Source organism: Triticum urartu, chromosome 3A, assembly GCF_056163025.1.
Source record: "Triticum urartu cultivar PI428250 chromosome 3A, HENAU_Tu73, whole genome shotgun sequence".
NCBI lineage: Eukaryota > Viridiplantae > Streptophyta > Magnoliopsida > Poales > Poaceae > Triticum > Triticum urartu.
The window spans coordinates 609,296,885-609,320,163 of NC_141875.1; the positions used below are offsets into that span (position 1 = coordinate 609,296,885).

Consider the following 23,279-nt stretch of genomic DNA (forward strand, 5'->3'; position numbering starts at 1 on the left):
GCCACAAATAAGTTGCACTATCATTATTAACTTTGCATCTTTTGGCTTTAATATTATGAATATGTGTATCACTACAATCGAGATTCAATAAAAATAGACCACTCATCAAGGGTGCATGACCATAAAAGATATTACTCATATAAATAGAACAACCATTATTCTCTGATTAAAATGAATAACCATCTCGCATCAAACAAGATCCAGATATAATGTTCATGCTCAACGCTGGCACCAAATAACAATTATTTAGGTCTAAAACTGATCCCGATGGTAGATGTAGAGGTAGCGTGCCGACGGCGGTCACATCGACTTTCGAACCATTTCCCACGCGCATCGTCACCTCGTCCTTAGCCAATCTTTATTTAATCTGTAGCCCCTGTTTCAAGTTGCAAATATGAGCAACAGAACCAGTATCAAATACCCAGGTGCTCCTACGAGCATTAATAAGGTACACATCAATAACATGTATATCAAATATACCTTTCACTTTGCCATCCTTCTTATCCGCCAAATACTTGGGGCAGTTCCACTTCCAGTGACTAGTCCCTTTGTAGTAGAAGCACTCAGTTTCAGGCTTAGGTACAGACTTGGGCTTCTTCCCTTGAGCAACAACTGGCTTACTGTTCTTCTTGAAGTTCCCCTTCTTCCCTTTTCCCTTTTTCTTGAAACTAGTGGTCTTGTTCACCATCAACACTTGTTGCTCCTTCTTGATTTCTACCTCCGCAGCCTTTAGCATCACGAAGAGCTCAGGAATTGTCTTTTCCATCCCTTACATATTATAGTTCATCGTGAAGCCTTTATAGCTTGGTGGCAGTGATTGAAGAACTCTGTCAATGACACTATCATCAGGAAGATTAACTCCGAGCTGAGTCAAGTGGTTATGGTACCCAGACATTCTGAGTATGTGTTCACTGACATAACTATTCTCCTCCATCTTGAAGCTATAGAACTTGTTGGAGACTTCATATCTCTCAACTCGGGCATTTGCTTGAAATATTAACTTCAACTCCTGGAACATCTCATATGCTCTATGACGTTCAAAACATCTTTGAAGTCCCGGTTCTAAGCCATAAATCATGGCACACTGAACTATCGAGTAGTCATCAGCTTTGCTCTGCCAGATGTTCATAACGTCCAGAGTTGCTCCTGCAGTGGGTCTTGCACCTAGCGGTGCTTCTAGGACATAATTCTTCTATGCACCAATGAGGATAATCCTCAAGTTACGGACCCAGTCTGTGCAATTGCTACCATCATCTTTCAACTTAGCTTTCTCTAGGAACGCATTAAAATTCAAGGGAACGGTAGCACGGGCCATTGGTCTACAACAACATAGATATGCAAAAACTATCAGGTACTAAGTTCATGATAAATTAAAGTTCAATTAATCATATTACTTAAGAACTCACACTTAGATAGACATCCCTCTAGTCATCTAAATGATCACGGATCCATATAAACTAAACCATGTCTGATCATCACGTGAGATGGAGTAGTTTTCAATGGTGAACATAACTATGTTGATCATATCTACTATATGATTCACGTTCGACCTTTTGGTATCAGTGTTCCGAGGCCATATCTGCATATGCTAGGCTCGTCAAGTTTAACCCGAGTATTCTGCACGTGCAAAACTGGCTTGCACTTGTTGTATGTGAACGTAGAGCTTATCACACCCGATCATCACGTGATGTCTCGACACGGCGAACTGTAGCAACGGTGCATACTCAGGGAGAACACTTGTACCTTGAAATTTAGTGAGGTATCATCTTATAATGCTACTGTCGTACAAAGCAAAATAAGATGCATAAAGGATAAACATCACATGCAAACAAAATATGCGACATGATATGGCCATCATCATTTTGTGCCTTTGATCTCCATCTCTAAAGCACCGTCATGATCTCCATCGTCACCGGCTTGACACCTTGACCTCCATCATAGCGTCATTGTCGTCTCACCAACTATTGCTTCTACGACTATCGCTACCGCTTAGTGATAAAGTAAAGCAATTACATGGCGATTGCATTACATACAATAAAGCGACAACCATAAGGCTCCTGCCAGTTGCCGATAACTTTTACAAAACATGATCATCTCATACAACAATTTATATCTCATCACGTCTTGACCATATCATATCACAACATGCCCTGCAAAAACAAGTTAGACATCCTCTACTTTGTTGTTGCAAGTTTTACGTGGCTGCTACGGGCTTCTAGCAAGAACCGTTCTTACCTATGCATCAAAACCACAACGATTTTTCGTCAAGTGTGTTGTTTTAACCTTCAACAAGGACCGGCCATAGTCAAACTCAATTCAACTAAAGTTGGAGAAACAGACACCCGCCAGCCACCTGTGTGCGAAGCACGTCGGTAGAACCAGTCTCATGAACACGGTCATGTAATGTCGGTCCAGGCCGCTTCATCCAACAATACCGCCGAATCAAAGTAAGACATTGGTGGTAAGCAGTATGACTATTATCGCCCACAACTCTTTGTGTTCTACTCGTGCATATCATCTACGCATAGACCTGGCTTGGATGCCACTGTTAGGGAACGTAGCATGCAATTTCAAAAATTGTCCTAAGATTACGCAAGATCTATCTAGGAGATACATAGTAACGAGACGGGGAGAATGTGTCCACGTACCCTCGTAGATCGAAAGCGGAAGCGTTAGGTTAACGTGGTTGATGTAGTCAAACGTCTTCACGATCCAACCGATCCAAGTACCGAACGTACGACACCACCGTGTTCAGCACATATTCAGCTCGATGACGTCCCTCAAGCTCTTGATCTAGTAGAGGGTCGAGAGAGAGAGTTCCGACAGCACAACGGCGTGGTAATGGTGATGGTGATGTCATTCGCGTAGGGCTTCGCCTAAGCACTACAACAATATGACCGGAGGAGTAAATTGTGGAGGGGGGCACCACACACGGCTAAGAGAAATCTTGGTGTGCCTTTGGGGTGCCCCTGCCCCCGTATATAAAGGGGGGAGGAGGAAGTGGCCGGCCCTAGGGGGTGCGCCAAGGGGGGGAGTCCTACTTGGACTCCTAGTCCAAGTAGGATTCGCCCCCTCCTTCCAATCAACGGAAAGGGGAAAGGGGAAAGGAGGGAGAGGGAGAAGGAAAGGGGGGTCGCGCCCCCACCCCTTGTCCAATTCGGATTGGGCTTGGGGGGTGGGCGCCACCTCCTGTGGCAGCCTCCCTCTCTCCACTATGGCCCAATAGGCCCATTAAATTTCTCGGGGGGTTCTGGTAGCCTCCCGGTACTTCGAAAAATCACCGAACCTTATCAGAACCATTCCGGTGTCCGTATATAACCTTTCAATATATCAATCTTTACATCTCGACCATTTTGAGACTCCTCGTCATGTCCGTGATCTCATCCGGGACTCCGAACAAACTTTCGGTCACCAAAACACATAACTCATAATACAAATCATCATCGAACGTTAAGCGTGCAGACCCTACGGGTTCGAGAACTATGTAGACATGACCGAGACACATCTCCGGTCAATAACCAATAGCGGAACCTGGCTGCTCATATTGGCTCCTACATATTCTATGAAGATCTTTATCGGTCAAACCGCATAACAACATACGTCATTCCCTTTGTCATCGGTATGTTACTTGCCCGAGATTTGATCGTCGGTATCATGATACCTAGTTCAATCTTGTTACCGGCAAGTCCCTTTACTCGTTCTGTAATGCATCATCCCGCAACTAACTCGGGGTGACAAATCCTAATCTTGATCTATGCCAACTCAACAAATACCTTCGGAGACACCTGTAGAGCATCTTTATAATCACCCAGTTACGTTGTGACGTTTGATAGCACACAAGGTGTTCCTCCGGTATTCGGGAGTTGCATAATCTCATAGTCAGAGGAATATGTATAAGTCATGAAGAAAGCAATAGAAATAAAACTAAACAACCATTATGCTAAGGTAACGGATGTGTCTTGTCCATCACATCATTCTCTAATGATGGGACCCCGTTCATCAAATGACAACACATGTCTATGGTCAGGAAACTTAGCCATCTTTGATCAACGATCTAGTCAAGTAGAGGCATACTAAGGACACTCTGTTTTTCTATGTATTCATACATGTACTAAGTTTTCGGTTAATATAATTCTAGCATGAATAATAAACATTTATCATGATATAAGGAAATAAAAATAACAACTTTATTATTGCCTCTAGGGCATATTTCCTTCACCACATCTCTAGTCCATGCCATGCCAATCATTGAGCATCCTGAAATATTTATCTTGGATGGATATTAGTTCAATGAGCTATATGTTGTTATGAATTACCAAAACCACCAGGAGATTAGTTGCACTTTCACATATGCTGCTCGTCTTCAAGCCACAGACGGCCACATCAGCATGCATCTCCAAGTTTGACATGGTGACACGTGGGCTCTGGCTCATGCAGAGCATCGGCACATTTGCCATCTTCGTCGGCCATCGGAGGTGCCTGGTTGTGGATGCCGATAAGTTCCCAGGTGTTTTGAGGCAAGTTACGTGTACTACATTGAACATCTGAGCACGTCCTCTTACATCTGTATGTGTAACAACGAGAGAGTAGAGAGGGTCTCTGACGCCGTCGATTTCGTGAAGCCGGGGGAGAAGTTTGTCCTCGTCGCTGACCAACCTTTCACCATCATCCATCTTCTCTCCGGCTACACCGTCAATGTCTCAGACTCTCAACTGGCCTTGCAACAGTTGTCATAGGGCGCCGGCAAATCTTGGTTCAGCTCTGGGGGCAGTGATCCCGATGACTGACAATGTTGTGCTTTTGTTGTGCAATTGTTCTTGTTTTCCTCTAGTCTTTATGTTTTGTTATTTTAGATATGCGGATAAGAAGTAGGTTGATTCTAGGTTAGATCACCTTGGTGGAACTATTGTTTGCTGCATTAGAGTATCTCTAACTGATCCTCGATAATTTAAAAGAGCAAATGACTGAGTATCTTCTAAAGGAGTATATTTGATCCTCTAAAAAGCAAAAATATCATATAGCGAATGTTCTCTAAGAGATGGATGGCAAACAAACGTTTTGTGGCATTTTTAGGTGGTAGCGGATGGCATTTTCTGCCTGTTTTTACCGCAAAATTTTCTTCTTTTCAGAAACTACCATGAGTCTCTAAAGAAATTGTCATGCATCCCTATAGAAATTGCCAGCAAAAACATTCGCAAATGCCGCCCCTCCAGCAAATGTTGAATGTTGGCTGGCTATTGGGGTCCTAAAAAGGTGTTGTTTCTAACCGATCCCCTAAATTAATGCAGTAAAACTTACATTTGGCACATACATTTTGTCGAACACTTGTTACGCACATTCACGACGAGGGCGACGATGATGACCACGTCGGAGTCACGAGTCATCGTCCGCTGCTGGACGCATCACACACATCACACGTCCCCGCCTCATCATGTTACTGCTCGCTGCCTCACGCGCCACTCGTGCTCCACGGGTGGACGTCGAGCCGCCCGAGTGGTGAGAGTTGCGGAGCAGCCCGGGGTACCCGGAGGCTCCCTTTGCTACATCCTTATGACACGCTTCCTCTGGTGGCCAGATCGGTGAATCCGCAGCCACCGACGTCAAAGCCAGCTTCGAGGCCAGCTCCGGTGCAACCGGTAGGTGGGCGTGGATGCCTTCGTGCGGCTCAAGAGTCGGTGGGCGTGCCTGCATAAGAGCACCGAGGTGAAGCTGAGGACCTTTATAATTTGTTCTTCATCTCGTACTACAATGTAGTCTCTATTTACTCTCTAAGGAAAGATCGTGTCCTTGTTGAATTCTTGTTAGCATATCAACTATTTTTTCTTTAAAATAATTTTAGTTCGTTTACTGTTCTTGCTGGAATTACCAGGTCCTTCACCTCTCTAAACTTGCCTTCCTTTTTATGGATCATTGCAATTGTTCTACCAAATTTGCTCTAGCTTAGAACAAATAAAAAATTGCCATGGCAATTGTTGTTTGTACTACTAACATGACATGGAATTATTTTATCCGCATGGCAATTTGTAGAATTGTTTATTATAGTATAAGTGATATGTTTCTTATAGTATGATGGCATTTTTATAGATTTTTTATTGTGGTCATAGGATTTTTTCTGTAAGTGATATGTTGCGATGGAAACTCAAAACATTGGGCCATGCCAACTCACCCCAAAATATCATATAAGTGTTTGACTCATGTGCATTTTTAGTAATCAGATCATGGCATTTTTACTATTCAGAACATGGTAGTTTTATTTTAGGTACCATGGCATTTTTACTAGTTAAGAGGATGACGATTTTTCAAAATTAGACCGTGGAAATTTTCAATTCATGCAACCATCGTAAAATTATGCTTTGATCATGGCAACTATTTTTTCATGGCACTTTTCCTGGTTTTTTTCACATGTCAAAGTGTGTATATCTTCTGTTCTTGGTGGTTGTGGTGGTGGTGGTGGTGTGTGTGTGTGTGGGGGGGGTAGTATGAGTATTTTCTGAAATGTTTTCACATGGCAATTTTTTGCAATAATGTCCTAAATGTTGCCATGGCAATTTGATTCTCATGACAATTATGTAGATAATCATCATAACATCATAAAATGTTCGACAAAAAAGGTTTGGATGCACTCGAATTGTTTTTTTAATAGTAAAAAAATAAAAAAGTGAAACTTTTGTCGGAACAAGCATTCTCTATTGTATTACTCACGTGTAAAGTATCGCGACAAAATGACTTTCATGGTTTTCGTAATGAATAAAAACAAAACGAATACTATATTAATCTTACTAGTCACATAGTTTGTACCTGCAATTTTGTCTTTTTACCAACAATTCCACACAAGTTATTTTGTCTTGAAACTTTACACGTGAGTAATACACTAGAGAATTTTCTAGTGTATTTTTGGAACCTGGGTGCCATGGCGGTTTTTTTAGTTGGAGGATGCCATTTAAAAAAAAATAAACCATGCCAATTTCAAGTTATGTACATAACATGGTAGTTTTATCTTAGGTACCATGACAAATTTTTTAGCTAGAGGATGGCATTTTTAAGATTAGATCATGGCAATTTCAAGTTATGTACCATGGAAAAATTATTCTTCAGATCATGGCAATTTCATTAGTGACACCATTGGCAAAAATATTTTTCACCATGTTATTTTTTTGTCAAGTGGCACAAAAGGTTTTTTAGACCAACGACTTTTTCATTAGGCCATGGTATTTTTGCTATTCAGACCATGTCAATTTTATTGTAGCATGGCATTTATTTGTGCACCATTTCAAATTTGTGACATGCTATATCGTATATGTTATACACCATGGCATTATTTCAGACCATGGCATTTCTTATCATTTTTATACCATATCAATTTCAATTTATGTCATATGGCATTTTTTAACCTTTTTCAGTACATGGTAGTTTTTTTTGTCATGGCAATAATCTTTAAAACTAGTTGCCATGTAATCAACAAATATTTCCCTCCAAATCATGACAATTTTGTAATTGTATCCTTTTTGTCACATGGTATTTTTTTTTAAATAATAGTGTTTCATATATTCTCATGGGAAATTCTCGTATTTTTTTCTCGTCTCCAAAACATGGCTCGTTTTTGCAAATTACTCATATCGTTTCTTTTTCACATGGCAATTTTGTATGTGTTATTTTAGAGATTTGGCAAATTTGATGCTATATTGCATGCCAAATTTATGTTTTTGTATGTCCTTGCTTTTCTGATTTTAAGGCATTTTTAATGATTTTTCTAACATGGAATCAATTGTCCCATGTTTCTTAACTAACCAAAATAAATAGTTATTTTCTTTGGTAATTCATTAAGTTCTAAGATGGCCGGTAATTCACGGCGATTGCATACAAAAACTTATATACTGAAAAAAGAAAGTAAGATTCCCATTTCACCTCTATTTTGTCCAACCTTTCTTATATATGTCTTCCTCTTTCCTTCTTCTTTTTGATTTTTTCCTTCATTGGTTTTTTGCCAACATGGAATCAATTGTCCCATGTTTACTAACTTACCAAAAACAGTTATTTTTTAGTAAGTCATTAAGTTATTACCAAATAAGATGGCCGGTAATTCATGGCGATCACATACAAAAACTTGCTAAAATTTTTGCACATCAATTTAATAGATGTGCAATCACGGACTAATCATGGAGTAGCAGAATGTAAGGCGCGGGCAATTATCTAATCTAGATCGAATTACGTTCGTTTCAGATTTCGAAGGATCGGTTCTCTCTCTCCTTAGGGTGGGGCCCGCATGTCGGGTCCCAGGCCCGGAAAGCAAGCGAGCGGCCCACGCGGCCGAGGAAGAGGCTAGCGTGTGGGTGCGGCTCTCGGGTCGCCACGGCGGAAGACGGGATGTCGCCCCGTTGCGCCGGCGCGGGCGACACGAGCTCCTTCTTCGTTGCGCCGCTGGTGCTGTGGGCCGTGTCGGTGGGGTTCGAGATCGGCGCCCGGGGCCGCCGCGAGCTGGTGGCCGTGGCCGCCGTCTTCGCCTTCTTCCAGGCCGCCAACACCGCCGTCCGCGCCGCCGTCTCCCGCGACCCGCTCTTCGTCAACGCTGCCGTCTCGCTCCTCCACTCCTCACTCACCTCCGCCTCAGGTCCGGCTTCCCCCCCTCCCCCCCCCTCCCCGAACCCCTCATTCGTTCCGTGCTTTTCCCGTACGCGTGCTTTGAGTAGAAGAAAGCGTACGCCTAGTTGACCTCCAGCGATTTACGAATTTGGGGATAGAGAGGGCACATCATGAGTTAAACTCGTTGACGCTCGATGCAATCTATTCGGCCCTGGACAAAAGGGAGCAGCATGAGCTATGCACTATTAGTGTTAGTCTTGTTAGTTACTGCGGCACTGCTTCCTTGTGCTGTTGAGAATTGTCTCCATTTGAGCTTTGGTTGGTTGAAATTGTGCAAGATTTCTCAGAGACCATACTGCTTGCTACCTTGCTGTTTATGGAGGCTGTATAGTTCCAGTTTCCAAATAAATGTGGCAACCATGCAATGGCCTTGCGTGCAAATACTTCCATGTTTTTTCATACAAAATTGCCAACCCTTCAAAGAGTGGTAATGGTATAGCGTGTGTTTATAGGAGTTCACTAGTTGGGTGGCTAATATCTCTATTTTGTCTGCTAGTTGGGCGGCAAATCAGCACCTAGTGCCTAAACGCCAATTAGGTGGGCCTAGGAGGGATAAATTGGCCAGCAGGAAGGGTGTCATCTAGTGCCTGGTGGCCCTCTAGGTGCACTAGGCGGCTGACTTTTAGAACACTACCTTTCTCACAACATTACTTTTCATGTACTTATTGTCAGTAAATCTGTCGCACAGAATTGACAATGGCTAAGCAAATTTTTTTTTTTGGATAGAAATGGAAATTTTATGTCCTAGATGGTCGGTTAGGTGCCATTAGATTTACAGGTGCTAAATCTTTCTCTCAAGATAGTTAGGAAGTTGTAGAACCTTCCCTCCGCAGTATGTAAAACTGTTGACCCTTCTTTTAAACATAATGGCTCGTAGGTGTAATGCATATTCTCGAAAGCTTACTCTGTCCTGTTTTGGTAAATTTTTATCTCTTCAGTATGTTCCATTGATGCTGCAATATGTTATTTTAATTAATTCTTATTAGGCTTGTTGACCGACTTTATTTCACTGCTATCTTGATGTGCAGTTATCTTTGTTCTGTTGTGCCAATGGTGTACCAAGGGCCTTGAGAACATGTTTCAGCATGAATAATTAGTTGATAACAGTTGGATACTTGGATTGCAGCATATTCTGCTAAGTGCTTTTCATGTGGCTACTTTGCTTATGACCAATTGGATATGATCCGCTACCAGCTATACAGTGGACGGATATTCCTGGAATTCTCCTGCATCACCTTATTCTGCTCATTTGCTTTACGCTGGCTCTGTATCGGAATGAGACAATCAACTACCTGATTCACACTCTTCTGTGCGAGGTACATATATATCTTCTCATATTTCCTGGCATTTTATTTTGTTGACAAAGTTGGTTTACTTGGTCACTTCATATAGTTTTGCCTTATCATTTGCCATGGGGTTACTGTTTGCCCAGTTTGCCTCGAGAGAATCCTTTCCTTGCACTTATAAGTTGCATTGCACCTAAATTGTGACTAACAGACCATCTTAGTGGCCTTTGATGTAAATCAGTAAACTAGCATTGCTTTCCAACTCAGGATTGCGAGCTGCTGGCACAAGCATGTCCATAGCCGGTAGATGGCCACATTAATAAGTTGCAGCCCAATATTGAAGTAAATGAGGATACAAAGAGAACGTACAGAAGACCTTGCACTTTATCAATTCATCACAATTTAGGACAAATAATATGGTCACTCCATTCAGTATGACCTTGTGAGGCTAACTGTTTTGATTGCCCAGCTGGGCTTTGAACCACTCAATAGTGGCCATTGCAGTTTCTTCTTTAAGTTCACTAACATTGCTAGAATACAATATTTGGAGGTCTTGCACGGGTCGACGCATCACATTGCTAGAATAGAATATTAATGAGGCATTGATGTCTCGTTTTAATAACATCGGTACTGTAATCAGTGGGCAAGGTGTACATTTGGTTGCAGCAACTAATCTGAAGTTAGTAGGTATACACTTTTCTTTCACTTGTGAGTATTTGTACTATGGAAGGTCTGGGTACATTGTACCAAGGAATTACTAAATGTCAGCAAAAATAGGAGTACATTTTACCCTGGAAGCACTAATGTCAGCTTAAAAATTGTGAGTCGATATTTTACCCGAACACTAAATTTCAGGAAAAAATGTGACTACATTGTACCATGGAAATACTAAAATGTCAGTTAAAAAAGTAGGTCTCGCCGGGATTTGAACCCAGGTTGCCAGATTCAAAGTCTGGAGTGCTAACCACTACACTACGAAACCATTTGTTGAGTGTGGTACACTGATTGTGATATTTCTGTCATTTGGTTTACAGCCAGAATATTTGCCTTAACTTGATGGTTCCTGTTAATTTTCCTTCCCTTTTTTGAACTTATTCCATTTGCCACTTGGCAGCTAAATGGAGCAAGGAACACCTGACGACTACCTTCTTGTTCCAATAAATTTTAGCCGAAGGCTCCATAGCATGGTCATTGAGCTGCTATTAGGATTTACTAGGTGTTTAGTGTTTGTTTGGTGTTTTCTCTTCATCATTAAGCTTCAAGGATATATATTATGCACTTAAGAACACACAACATATGAGAGGAGATGCATTGGGAGAACCATTCGATAACAAAATTTATCTAGCTTCATCATGATTAGTCAGTAGTGGGTTTTCCACAATTTGTTCTATGGACCTTAAAAAATAAGCACATGGAAAAACACTGTTACTATTAGCACCACCCTCGTTGTGGTAGGGTCGCCCTTTTTACACATCTCAGATATCTCACTTCTGTGGATCAGCAGTTCAGTTCAGCCTTCACTGTAAGCAGTGCGGAAGGGATACATTTGGTTGCAGCGTCCAGCGACTAATCTGAAGTTAGTAATATAGGTCCTGGATGTGCCTTTCTTGATAGTTTAATGTAAATTTTGTCAAGGTTATAGTCACACCAATGTAAATCAGAAGACGGAGGTATGTTTCAAGTGCTATTAGCCTCTAGACTGAGTATTTGTACCATGGAAGGTCTTGGTACATTGTACAAGGGAAATACTAAATGTCAGCAAAAGTAAAAGTACATTCTACCCTGGAAACACTAAATGTCAGCAAAAATTTCAAGTCAATATTTTTTCCTGAATACTAAATGTCATAAAAAATGTGAACCCAGGTATTGATACATTGTACAAGGGAAATACTAAAATGCCAGCTAAAAAAGTAGGTCTCGCCGGGATTTGAACCCAGGTCGCCAGATTCAAAGTCTGGAGTGCTAACCACTACACTACGAAACCATTTGTTGAGTGTGATCCACTGATGGTTATATTTCTGTAATTTGGGTTACAGACAAAATATTGTTTCTTTGCTCGATGATTCCTGTTAAATTTCCTTCCCTTTTTCCAGACTTGCTTCAGTTTGGCACTTGGCAGCTAAATGGAGAAAGGAATATCCGACGAAGAGGAGAGGAGGGGCTAGCCGGCTAGCGTGTGGACGGGTGCGGCTCTCGGCTCGCCATGACGGAAGACGGGATGCCGCCCCGTCGCGCCGGCGCGGGCGACACGAGCACCTTCTTCCGCTGCGACGCTAGTGCTGTGGGCCGTGTCGGTGGGGTTTGAGATCGGCGTGCGGGGCCGCCGTGGCCGCCGGCTTCGCCTTCTTCCAGGCCGCCAACACGGCCGTCCGCGCCACTCTTCGTGAACACTGCCTTCCCGCTCCTCCACTCCCCCCTCACTTCGGCCTCAGGTCTGGTCCCTCTCTCTGTTTCACCCCCTCTCCGAATCCTCACATTTCGCCCTGTAGCTTTTCCCATACATGCGCTTTGGGTTAATCGACTAGAAGAAAGCGTACGTCAGTTGACTTCAAGCATTTTGGCCAGTTGACTTCAAGCATTTCACGAATTTGGGGATAGATAGGGTGCGGCAGATTAATCAGTTGGTAAACTTGTTGATGCTTGATGGAATTTGTTCGACCCTGGAGTCCTGAACAAAAGGGAGCAGCATGAGTTATTTACTCAGAGTTAGTCTTGTTAGTTACTGCGATACTGCTTCATTGTGCTGTCGAGAATTGTCTCCATTTGAGCTTTGATTGGTTGAAATTGTGCAAGATTTCTCAAAGCCCATATTGTTTGCTAGTTTATAGCATGTTTGACTTCTAGAGGTTGTCGGTTCCAACTTCCAAGTAATGTGGCAACCATGCAATGGCCTTGCGTGCAGATACATCCATGTTTTTCATACAAAATTGCCAACCCTTCAAAAGAAAGGTAATGGTATAAAGTGTTTTAGAGCTTGGACGGCAAATATCTCCATTTTGTCTTCTAGTTGGCCCTAGTGCCTAAACACCAATTAGGTGGGCCTAGGAGGAACAAATGGCTAGCAGGAAGGGTGTCACCTAGTGCCTGGGGGCCCTCTAGGTGCACTAGGTGGGTGACTTTTAGAGCACTACCTTTCTCACAACATTACTTCTCATGTACCACTACTTCGCAGGTACTCACTCTGTCTCAAAATGTAAGACATTTTTTTGATACAAAGGGAGTATAAAAACATCTTATATTTTGAGACAGAGGGAGTACTTATTACCAGTAAATCTGTCGCACAGAATTGACAACGAATAAGCAAAAAGATAGAAATGGAAATTTTATGTCCTAGACGGTCGGATATGTGCCATTAGATTTAGAGGTGCTGTTCTTTCTCTCAAGATAGTTAGGAAGTTGTAGAGCCTTCCCTCCGCAGTATGTAAAATTGTTGATCCTTCTTTTAAATGGATGACTCGTAGGTGCACTGCATATTCTCGAAAGCTTACTATGTCTCTTTTTGGTAAACATTTATCTCTTTAGTTTGTTCCATTGATGCTGCCATATGTTATTAATTCTTAGGCTTGTTGATCGACTTTATCTCACTCCTATCTCGATTTGCAGTTATCTTTGTTCTGTTGTGCCAATGGCGTACAAGGGCCATGAGAAATGTTTCAGCATGAAGAATTAGTTGGTAGCAGTTGGATTGGAGCATATTCTGCTCTGTGCTTTTCGTGTGGCCACGTTGCTTATGGCCAATTGGATATGCTCCGCTACCGACTATACAGTGGATAGATTCCTGGAATTCTGCTGCATCACATTATTCTGCTCATTTGCTTTACGCTAGCTCTGTATCGGAATGTGACAATCAACTACTTAATTCTCACTCTTCTATGCGAGGTACATATGTCTCTTCTCATATCTTCTGGCATTTAATTTTGGTGACAAAGTTGGTTTACTTGGTCACTTCAAATAGTTTTTTGTCTTATCATTTGGCATGGGGCTATTATTTCCCCAGTTGTCATTTGAGGAATAGGTGTGTACTCAAGAGAGAATCCTTTTCTTGCACTTATAAATTGTGTTGCACCTAAATTGTGACCAATAGACCATCTTAGTGGTCTGTGATGTAAATCAGTACACTAGCATTGCCTTTCCAACTTAGGATTGCGAGCTGCTGTCACAAGCATGTCCATAATCGGTAGATGGCCACATGAACAAGTTGTAGCCCAAAATTTATTGCAGTAAACCTGTTACCGGAATGATTATACAAAGAGAACGTAGAGAAGACCTTTTCACTTATCATTACAATTTGGAGCAAATGACATGGGCGGTCCATTCAGTATGACCTTGAAGGTTAACTGTTTTGATAGCCCAGCTGGGCCTTAAACCACTCGATAATGGCCATTGCAGTTCCTTCTTCATGTTCACTAACATTGCTAGAATACAATATTTTGAGTTCTTGCACGGGTCGGCGCATCACATTGCTAGACTAGAATATTAATGAGGCATTCATGTCTCACTTTAATTACAACGGTATCGAAATAAGTAGTTCAGTTCAGTCTCCACTGTAATAAGTGGGGAAGGTGTACATTTGGTTGCAGCGACTAATCTGAAGTTAGTAGGTATACACTTCTCTTTCACTTGTGAGTATTTGTATGTTCTGGGTACATTCTACCAAGGAAATACTAAATGTCAGCAAAAATAGGAGTACATTCTACCCCGGAACACTAAATGTCAGCTGGAAAATCGTGAGTTGATATTTTTTCCGAATACTAAATGTCCAGAAAAAAATGTGAGTGCATTGTACCATGGAAATACTTAAATGTCAGCTAAAAAAGTAGGTCTCGCCGGGATTCGAACCCAGGTCGCCAGATTCAAAGTCTGGAGTGCTAACCACTACACTATGAAACCATTTGTTGAGTGTAGTACACTGATGGTTATATTTCTGTCATTTGGCATACAGCTAGAATATTTTCCTTTACTTGATGGTTCCTTTTAAATTTCCTTCCCCTTTTTTTGGACTTACTTCCATTTGCCACTTGGCAGCTAAATTTATCCGACAAATACCTTTTTTAAAAAAAATTTAGCCAAAAGCTCCATTGTGTGGGTACGATAATTTTGTCTCATTGAGCTGCTATTAGGTGTTTAGTGTTTGGTTGGTGTTTTTTCTCCTCTCTCTTTTTTTTTTTGACTGAAAGACTATAAGGGAGGCCCCTACAGTATAATTGGTGCAACAAACCCTGGGTGGGTGTGAAGGCATCAGCCCCTTCCCACCACTAGGCTATGCCTTAATCTGCTTATTAAGCTTCAAGGATATATATTATGCACTTAGCACACAACATATGAGAGGAGATGCATTGGGACAACCATTGGATAACAAAATGTATATAGCTTCAACATGATTAGCCAGTAGTGGATTTTCCACAACTTATTCTATAGCACCTTAAAAAATAAGCACATGGCAAAAGCATTGTTTCTATTAGCACTGTTGTCGTCGTGGTTGAGTCGCCCTTCTTAACGTCTCCGATATCTCACAACTATGGTCAGTAGTTGTAACCATACATTCCCCTGCACTTCTTCCATCTAGCTCACTGCCTGCCGCTATCATCTCATCTTACCGCTCTGACTATCCTAGGACTGAATCTGCGCTTAACTGGTCCACCCCCTTCGACAATTTTACGACAGAGGTAATGCCGACTTAGCAACGAAGTTGTAGCCCAAACTTTATTGCAATAAACCTCTTGCCGGAATGATGATACATGGAGAACATAGTGAAGACATTTCCTATCCTTAGTTCCTTACAATTTGGAACATGTGGTCGGCATTCAGTATGACCTTGAAGGTTAATTGTTTTGATTGTCCATCTTGGCTTTCCACCACTCACTATTGGCCTCTGCAGTTCATTTTCCATGTTCACACACACTGCTAGAATACAAGATTTTGAGCTCTTGTACATATCTGCATCAGATTGCTAGAATAGAATGTTTATGAGGCATTGATGTCCCATTTTAAGAACAAGGGTATGAGCATCTATTGAAATAAGTAGTTCAGTTCAGTTTCCACCATAAGCAGTGGGGAAGTGGCACATTGGGTTGCAGCGTCTAATCTGAAGTTAGCAAGCATAGGTACCGAATGTTCCTTTCTAGATAGTGTACTGTAAATTTTGGCGAGGTTATAGTCACACCAATGTAAATCAGAAGACAGAGGTATGTTTCAAGTTTTATTAGCCTCTAGACTGAGTATTTGTACCATGGAAGCTCTGAGTACATTGTATACCAGGGAAATACTAAATGTCAGCAAAAATAGGAGTGCATTCTACCCTGGAAGCACGAAATGTCAGCTAAAAATTGAGAGTCAATATCTTTCCCAAATACTAAATGTCATAAAAATGTGAGTATATTGTACCATGGAAACACTAAAATGCCAGCTCAAAAAGTAGGTCTCGCCGGGATTCGAACCCAGGTTGCCAGATTCAAAGTCTGGAGTGCTAACCACTACACTACGAAACCATTTGTTGAGTGTGACTCACTGATGGTTATATTTCTGTCATTTGGCTTGCAGACAAAATATTGTTTCTTTACTCGACGCTTACTCTTAAATTTCCTTCTGTTTTTTTGGATTTGCTTCCGGTTGCCACTTGGCAGCTAAATGGAGCAAGGAATATCCGATGAATGACTTCTCTTTTCTTTCAATTCATTTTAGCCAAAGGCTCCATTGCGTGGGTACGATCATTTTGTGCCGTTGAGTTGCTATTAGGATTTACCAGGTATGAGGTACAATAAGTTGGAAAAAGTAACATGGTCAATACATTCTGTGTGGCCTTGAAGGATAATTGTTTTGATTGCCAGATGTGCTTTCAACCACTCACTAGTGGCCATTGCAAAGTTCCTTCTTCATGTTCAGTCACATTGCTAGAATACAATATTTTGAGTTTTGGAATGGGACTGCAACACATTGCTAGAATAGAAAATTAATAAGCTATTGATGTTCCATCTTAAGACATGAGTATACAACATCTATGGAAATAAGTAGTTCAGTTCGGCCTCCGCCATAAGAAGTGGGCAAGGGATACGTTCGGTTGCAGTGATTAATCTGAAGTTTGTGGTTATAGGTCCTGACTGTGCCTTTATTGATAGTGTACTGTAAATTCTGGCAAGGTTATAGTCATACCAATATAAATCAGAAGACGGGTGTTTTAAGTGATATTAGCCTCTAGACTGAGTATTTGTACCATGGAAGGTCTGGGTACATTGTACCAGGGGAATACTAAATGTCGGGAGTGGAGTACATCCTACCGTGGAAACACTAAATGTCAGCAAACAAAATTGTGAGTCGATGTTTTTCCCCAATAATAAATGTCGTAAAAACATGTGAGTACATTGTACATGGAAATACTAAAATGCCACTAAAAAAGTAGGTCTCGCAGGGATTCGAACCCAGGTCGCCAGATTCAAAGTCTGGAGTGCTAACCACTACACTACGAAACCAATTGATGGGTGTGATCCACCGATGGTTATATTTCTGTCATTTGGCTTACAGGCGAAATATTGTTCTTTACTCGATGCTTCCTGTTATATTTCCTTCTGCCTTGTTGGACTAGTTCCAATCGCTACTTGGCAGCTCAATGGAGCAAGGAATATCTGATGAATGACTTATTTTCTCTTCTCTTTTCAATTCATTTTAGCTAAATACTTCATTGCATGGATATGTCATTTTGTCTCGTTGATTGCTATAGGATTTACTAGGTGCTTGAGGTATGATAGTTTGGAACAAGTAATATAGTCTGTCCATTCAGTATGACCTTGAGGGATAATTGTTTTGATTGTCCAGCTGTGCTTTCAACCACTCGCTAGTGGCCATTGCAGTTCCTTCTTCATGCTCATTTTGACTGTACGGGTCTGCATCACATTGCTAGAATAGAATATTAGTGAGGCATTGATGTCCCATTTTAAGAACAAGGGTACGTGCATCTAGGGAAATAAGTAGTTCAGTTCAGTCTCCAGCGTAAGTAGTTGGGAAGGGGTACGTTTGGTTGCAGCTACTAATCTGAAGTTAGTAACTACGGTTACTGAATTTGCCTTTCTTGATAAAAGTCAGCTCGGTGCACATAGCTCCCGCTTGCGCAGGGTCCGGGGAATTTGCCTTTCTTGATAGTGAAATGTAAATTTTGGCTATAGTCACACCAATGTAAATCAGAAGACAGAGGTATGTTTCAAGTGTTATTAGCCTCTATACTGTGAATATTTGTACCATGGAAGCTCTGAGTACATGTACCAGGAAAATACTAAATGTCAGCAAAAATAGGAGTACATTCTACACTGGAAACAATAAATGTCAGCAAAAAATGAGAGTCAATATTTTTTCCCAAATACTAAATGTCATAAAAAAATGTGAGTACATTGTATCATGGAAACACTAAAATGCCAGCTAAAAATGTAGGTCTCGCCGGGATTCGAACCCAGGTCGCCAGATTCAAAGTCTGGAGTGCTAACCACTACACTACGAAACCATTTGTTGAGTGTGACTCACTGATGGTTATATTTCTGTCATTTGGTTTGCAGACAAAATATTGTTTCTTTTTTTTTGAGGAAAAAAATTGTTTCTTTACTCGACGCTTCCTCTTAAATTTCCTTATGTTTTTTTTTTGGATTTGCTTCCGGTTGCAACTTGTTAGCTAAATGGAGTAAGGAATTTCTGATGAATGACTTACTTCTCTTTTCTTTTCAATTCATTTTAGCCAAAGGCTCCATTGCCTGGGTACGATCATTTTGTGTCAGTGAGTTGCTCTTAGGATTTACCAGGTGTATGCGGTACAATAATTTGGAAAAAGTAGTATGGTCGATACATTCTATATGGCCTTGAAGATAATTGTTTTGATTGCCAGATGTGCTTTCAACCACTCACTAGTGGCCATTGCAGTTCCTTCTTCATGTTCAATCACCTTGCTAGAATACAATATTTTGAGTTCTTGTATGAGTCTGCAACACATTGCTAGAATAGAATATTAATAAGCCATTGATGTTCCATCTTAAGAACATGGGTATGCACATCTATGGGAATAAGTAGTTCAGTTGGGTCTCCACCATAAGAGTGGGGAAGGGATACCTTCGGTTTGCAATGACCAATCTGAAGTTTGTGGCTATAGGTACTGAATGGGCCTTTATTGATAGTGTACTGTAAGGTTATAGTCACACTAATATAAATCATAAGACAGGGATGTTTTAAGTGTTATGAGCCTCTAGACCTGAGTATTTGTACCGTGGAAACACTAAATGTCAGCAAACAAAATTGTGAGTCGATATTTTTCCCCAATACTAAATGTCGTAAAAACATGTGAGTACATTGTACATGGAAATACTAAAATGCCACTAAAAAAGTAGGTCTCGCAGGGATTCGAACCCAGGTCGCCAGATTCAAAGTCTGGAGTGCTAACCACTACACTACGAAACCATTTGTTGAGTGTGATCCACGATGGTTATATATCTGTCATTTGGTTTACAGACAAAATATTGTTTTACTCGATGCTTCCTGTTAAATGTCCTTCTGCCTTTTTGGACTAGTTCTGGTTGCCACTTGGCAGCTAAATGGAGCAAGGAATATCCAATGAGTGACTTATTTTCTCTTTTCTTTTCAATTCATTTTCGTTAAATACTTCATTGCATGGGTACGTCATTTTGTCTCGTTGATTGCTATAGGATTTACTAGGTGTTTGAGGTATGATAATTTGGAACAAGTAATATAGTCGGTCCATTCAGTATGACCTTGAAGGATAATTGTTTTGATTGGCCAGGTGTGCTTTCAACTACTCGCTAGTGGCCATTGCAGTTCCTTCTTCATGCTCACTCACATTGCTAGAATACAAGTTTTTGAGTGTACGGATCTGTGTCACATTGCTAGAATAGAATATTAATGAGGCATTAATGTCCCATATTAAGAACAAGGGTACGCGCATTTAGGCAAATAAGTAGTTCAGTTCAGTCTCCAGCGTAAGTAGAGGGGAAGGGGTATGTTCGGTTGCAACTACTAATCTGAAGTTAGTGACTATAGGTATTGAATTTGCCTTTCTTGATAAAAGGGCAGCTCAGTGCACCTAACTCCTGCTTGTGCAGGGTCCAGGGAATTTGCCTTTCTTGATAGTGAATTGTAAATTTTGGCGAGGCTATAGTCACACCAATGTAAATCAGAAGACAGAGAGGTGTGTTTCAAGTGTTATTAGCCTCTAGACTGTGAGTATCTGTACCATGGATGGTCTGGGTACATTGTACCAGTGAAATACTAAATGTCGGCAAAAGCAGGAGTGCATTCTACTCTGGAAACACTAGATGTCAGCTAAAATATTGTGAGCAATATTTTTCTCCAGTACTAAATGGCATAAACATGTGAGTACATTGTACCATGGAAAAACTAAAATGCCAGCTAAAAATGTAGGTCTCGCCGGGATTCGAACCCAGGTCACCAGATTCAAAGTCTGGAGTGCTAACCACTACACTACGAAACCATTTGTTGAGCGTGATCCACTGATGATTATATATCTTTCATTTGGCTTACAGACAATATTGTTTCTTTACATCTATACCCAAAGGGGCAGATCCAGTTAATCTCGGCCATCAAATCATGTCAATCCAACGACCTAGACTGCTTCAATGTCGAGCGCTCGACACGTTTAGCGTGCAGTTAATTTCATGCCAAATATAGTGCTAATCACATAATAACACGCAAATAATATCCTACTCAATATCCGCATGCACTTAATATACTTTTAAATTAACGTGCATTGCACGTACACATTGACTAGTTCTTATTAAATGTCCTACTCTCTTTTTGGACTTGCTGCTGGTTGCCACTTGGCAGCTAAATGGCGCAAGGAATATCCGATGAATGACTTATTTACTTTTTTCTTTTCATTTTATTTTAGCCAAAGGCTCCATTGCGTGGGTACGATCTTTTTGTCTCATTGGGTTGCTATTAGGATTTACTAGGTGTTTGAGGCATGATAATTTGGAAAAAAGTAATGTGGTTGATCCATTCAGTATGACTTTGAAGGATTATTGTGTTGATGGGCCAGCTGTGCTTTCAACCACTCGCTAGTCACTGTAAGTGGGACGACCTGCGGGCGTCCCGTGTGACGCCGTATCTACCCACATAATTTATGTTGGATTAAGTAGGCTGCCCACATAATTTATGCAGCACTACGCGGGCTGCCGCATACCCACTTACTCCACAGCGATGTGAGCAGCAGTGGCAAGCTAGTCGCAGTACAGAACAGTGTCCATAGGCTATAACTTGAGTAGTACAAAGATGCACCGCCAGTGAGCTCTCCTGCCTGCTATGACTTATACTCTGCCGGTCCTAACTTTCCTCTGACAGACTCCAACTATCACCAGGACTACTTATCCATGTACTAATGGTAGATGACTTATGCACTAGGATTTTAACTGAACAAATCTATTCTGCAGGATGAATAGTGAGGAATAACATGGGAATAATTACTGCTATACTGTCTGCATTCAGTTCTAGGCCATGCCGTGGTTTCATACTGACAGACATAACTTTGTTTCGAGGATACAACTCACATCTGACAGGATTGATCCTTTTCTTCTATTCAGGCTCTCATATGTGGAAGTAGACGGCGGCCCAGTGGAGGCCACGGCGGAGGTAATGCGGCGCAGGCCATGGCAGAGGTAGACGCCAGCGCTGCAGCAGCCATGGCGGCGCTGGATGGCAACATTGCGACGGCCAACGCGGAGGTAGAAGGCGGCACTGCGGCAGCCATGGTGGAGCATTGGAGCTGGACCGAGGCGTTGCGGTCAGAGGTACACGGTTGCATCATCGTCGTGGCTGTGAAAAGCGGGTTCGATGCGGGCGCCCGCCGAACAGCCCACATATCCCACATCTTCGGGCGCTCAACCCGTGGGTGTCCACGCACACATTATGTGGGTTTGGACGTGGGCACCACGGACAGCCCACATCCACATGCAGCCTGACTCGCTAGTGGCCATTGCAGTTGCTTCTTCATGTTCACTCGCATTGCTAGAATAGAATATTAATGTGGCATTGTTGTCCCTTTTTAAGAACTAGGGTATACGGCTATACGCATCTATGGAAATAGGTAGTTCAGTTCAATCTCCACCGTAAGCAGTGGCAAAGGGGTACGTTTGGTTGGAGCTACTAATCTGAAATTAGTAACTGTAGGTCCTGAATGTGCCTTTTTGAAAGTGTACAATATTTTGAGTTCTTGCACAGTGGCTCCTTCAGTCTGAAGTTAGTAACTGTAGTTTCCTTCCAGTGCATTGCTCCTAAATCCTAATGTCTGATATAGGTACTTTGGTATTTCAGACCACGTACGAGAATCTCTGTCAGGTGGTAGGCCTAACGTCTATGATCAAGGATGCCTAAGTAACTTTCTAGAAGTCTTCTGCACCAAGGTACAGGCTTCCAAGCACAAGTTCCAGACATACATACAAGAGGAAGTGAGAGCTCCACCAGCCAACCGTGTTGGGGAGGTAGAAGATGAACCAGCTGGTGCTCGCCATGCAAAAGTGGAAGATGACTGGATACTGGTGTTGATATTATGAAGATCTCATTCTCACGTCGATATGATTATGAAGACATTGATATTGAAACGGGGGGCAGTGGCAGCGATGAGATGGAAGGGACAGCCTTCGTTTCTAGACAAACAGCGAATACAGATGGACAGGTTCCGGCAGTTAAGAGAAGTGGTATGGCACTAGAGTCGGGGCTGAAGACTCTAGTCTACACTAGAGTCAGGCCCAAAGAACTGCGAAATTGCATATCTCATTGTTAGACATTACAAGTGTGTCAGCTTTAAAATACGTACTGTCATCTCGTAGAGAAGCTCTCAGTAGTCAGTGTGTGATCAGATAGATGCTGGTAGTATTATGTGGATAGCTAAGCTGATGAGCTGATTAATTCAGACCAAATCTGGAGAGGCATGAACAAAATGCCTTTCATGCTTCTTGAGCTGAACTGCTTCCATCAGTGCTTTCCACCATTTTGTGTCTGCGGTTTTTTCTATTAATGAATTGGTGCGGCACCCTACCTCATCTGGAATTTTTTGGTGTTATTTGTTTCGGATAGATGCTACCGATATGGATACCTAAGCTGATGACTGATTAGTTCAGGCCAAATCTGGAGAGGCAGCAACTGACTGCTGCTTTCATGGGTGTTTTCCACCAATTTGTTCATGGGTGTCTCATTTGGGTTTCTTTTTGCTAGTCTTATGATGATGTTGGTATGATTCTTTTTGTAACTTGATGATGTGGAAAACTCCCTCCGTTCTGAATTACTCGTCATAGAAATGGATGTATCTAGATGTATTTTAGTTCTAGATACATTCACTTCTGCGAGTAATTT

At 41.7% G+C, this 23,279-nt stretch overlaps 1 protein-coding gene and 8 non-coding genes across 13 annotated transcripts; 1 reads left to right on the plus strand and 8 right to left on the minus strand.

Moving 5' to 3' along the window:
- The first annotated feature begins 8,262 nt into the window (after nucleotides 1–8,262).
- Nucleotides 8,263–22,964, plus strand: LOC125545385 (uncharacterized). Of its 5 annotated transcripts, XM_087513561.1 has the most exons (7): nucleotides 8,265–8,608; nucleotides 9,767–9,956; nucleotides 12,020–12,358; nucleotides 13,530–13,805; nucleotides 16,608–16,671; nucleotides 21,512–21,718; nucleotides 22,242–22,964. In XM_087513561.1, exons 1-2 carry the CDS (start codon nucleotides 8,365–8,367, stop codon nucleotides 9,934–9,936), a joined length of 414 nt encoding a protein of 137 aa, XP_087369687.1. In that variant the 5' UTR covers nucleotides 8,265–8,364; the 3' UTR covers nucleotides 9,937–9,956; nucleotides 12,020–12,358; nucleotides 13,530–13,805; nucleotides 16,608–16,671; nucleotides 21,512–21,718; nucleotides 22,242–22,964. The 5 variants fall into 5 exon arrangements, with proteins under 5 accessions (XP_087369688.1, XP_087369687.1, XP_087369686.1 ...); XM_087513560.1 differs by lacking the exon at nucleotides 16,608–16,671; XM_087513563.1 differs by lacking the exon at nucleotides 16,608–16,671 and having other exon boundaries at nucleotides 8,267–8,608; nucleotides 9,669–9,956.
- Nucleotides 10,837–10,908, minus strand: TRNAQ-UUG (transfer RNA glutamine (anticodon UUG)). Its single transcript has one exon. It is a non-coding gene; the product is annotated as a tRNA-Gln (tRNA).
- Nucleotides 11,839–11,910, minus strand: TRNAQ-UUG (transfer RNA glutamine (anticodon UUG)). The gene has a single exon. It is a non-coding gene; the product is annotated as a tRNA-Gln (tRNA).
- On the minus strand, nucleotides 14,745–14,816 carry TRNAQ-UUG (transfer RNA glutamine (anticodon UUG)). The gene has a single exon. It is a non-coding gene; the product is annotated as a tRNA-Gln (tRNA).
- TRNAQ-UUG (transfer RNA glutamine (anticodon UUG)) lies at nucleotides 16,343–16,414 on the minus strand. The gene has a single exon. It is a non-coding gene; the product is annotated as a tRNA-Gln (tRNA).
- Nucleotides 17,321–17,392, minus strand: TRNAQ-UUG (transfer RNA glutamine (anticodon UUG)). Its single transcript has one exon. It is a non-coding gene; the product is annotated as a tRNA-Gln (tRNA).
- On the minus strand, nucleotides 18,343–18,414 carry TRNAQ-UUG (transfer RNA glutamine (anticodon UUG)). The gene has a single exon. It is a non-coding gene; the product is annotated as a tRNA-Gln (tRNA).
- On the minus strand, nucleotides 19,284–19,355 carry TRNAQ-UUG (transfer RNA glutamine (anticodon UUG)). The gene has a single exon. It is a non-coding gene; the product is annotated as a tRNA-Gln (tRNA).
- TRNAQ-UUG (transfer RNA glutamine (anticodon UUG)) lies at nucleotides 20,332–20,403 on the minus strand. Its single transcript has one exon. It is a non-coding gene; the product is annotated as a tRNA-Gln (tRNA).
- Nucleotides 22,965–23,279: the final 315 nt, after the last annotated feature.

Coding starts and splice junctions, on each gene's coding strand:
- LOC125545385 (XM_087513562.1), top strand. CDS start 8,365: ATGTCGCCCCGTTGCGCCGGCGCGGGCGACACGAGCTCCTTCTTCGTT. Junction 8,609..9,766: donor CTCACTCACCTCCGCCTCAG/GTCCGGCTTCCC, acceptor CTTGGATTGCAG/CATATTCTGCTAAGTGCTTT.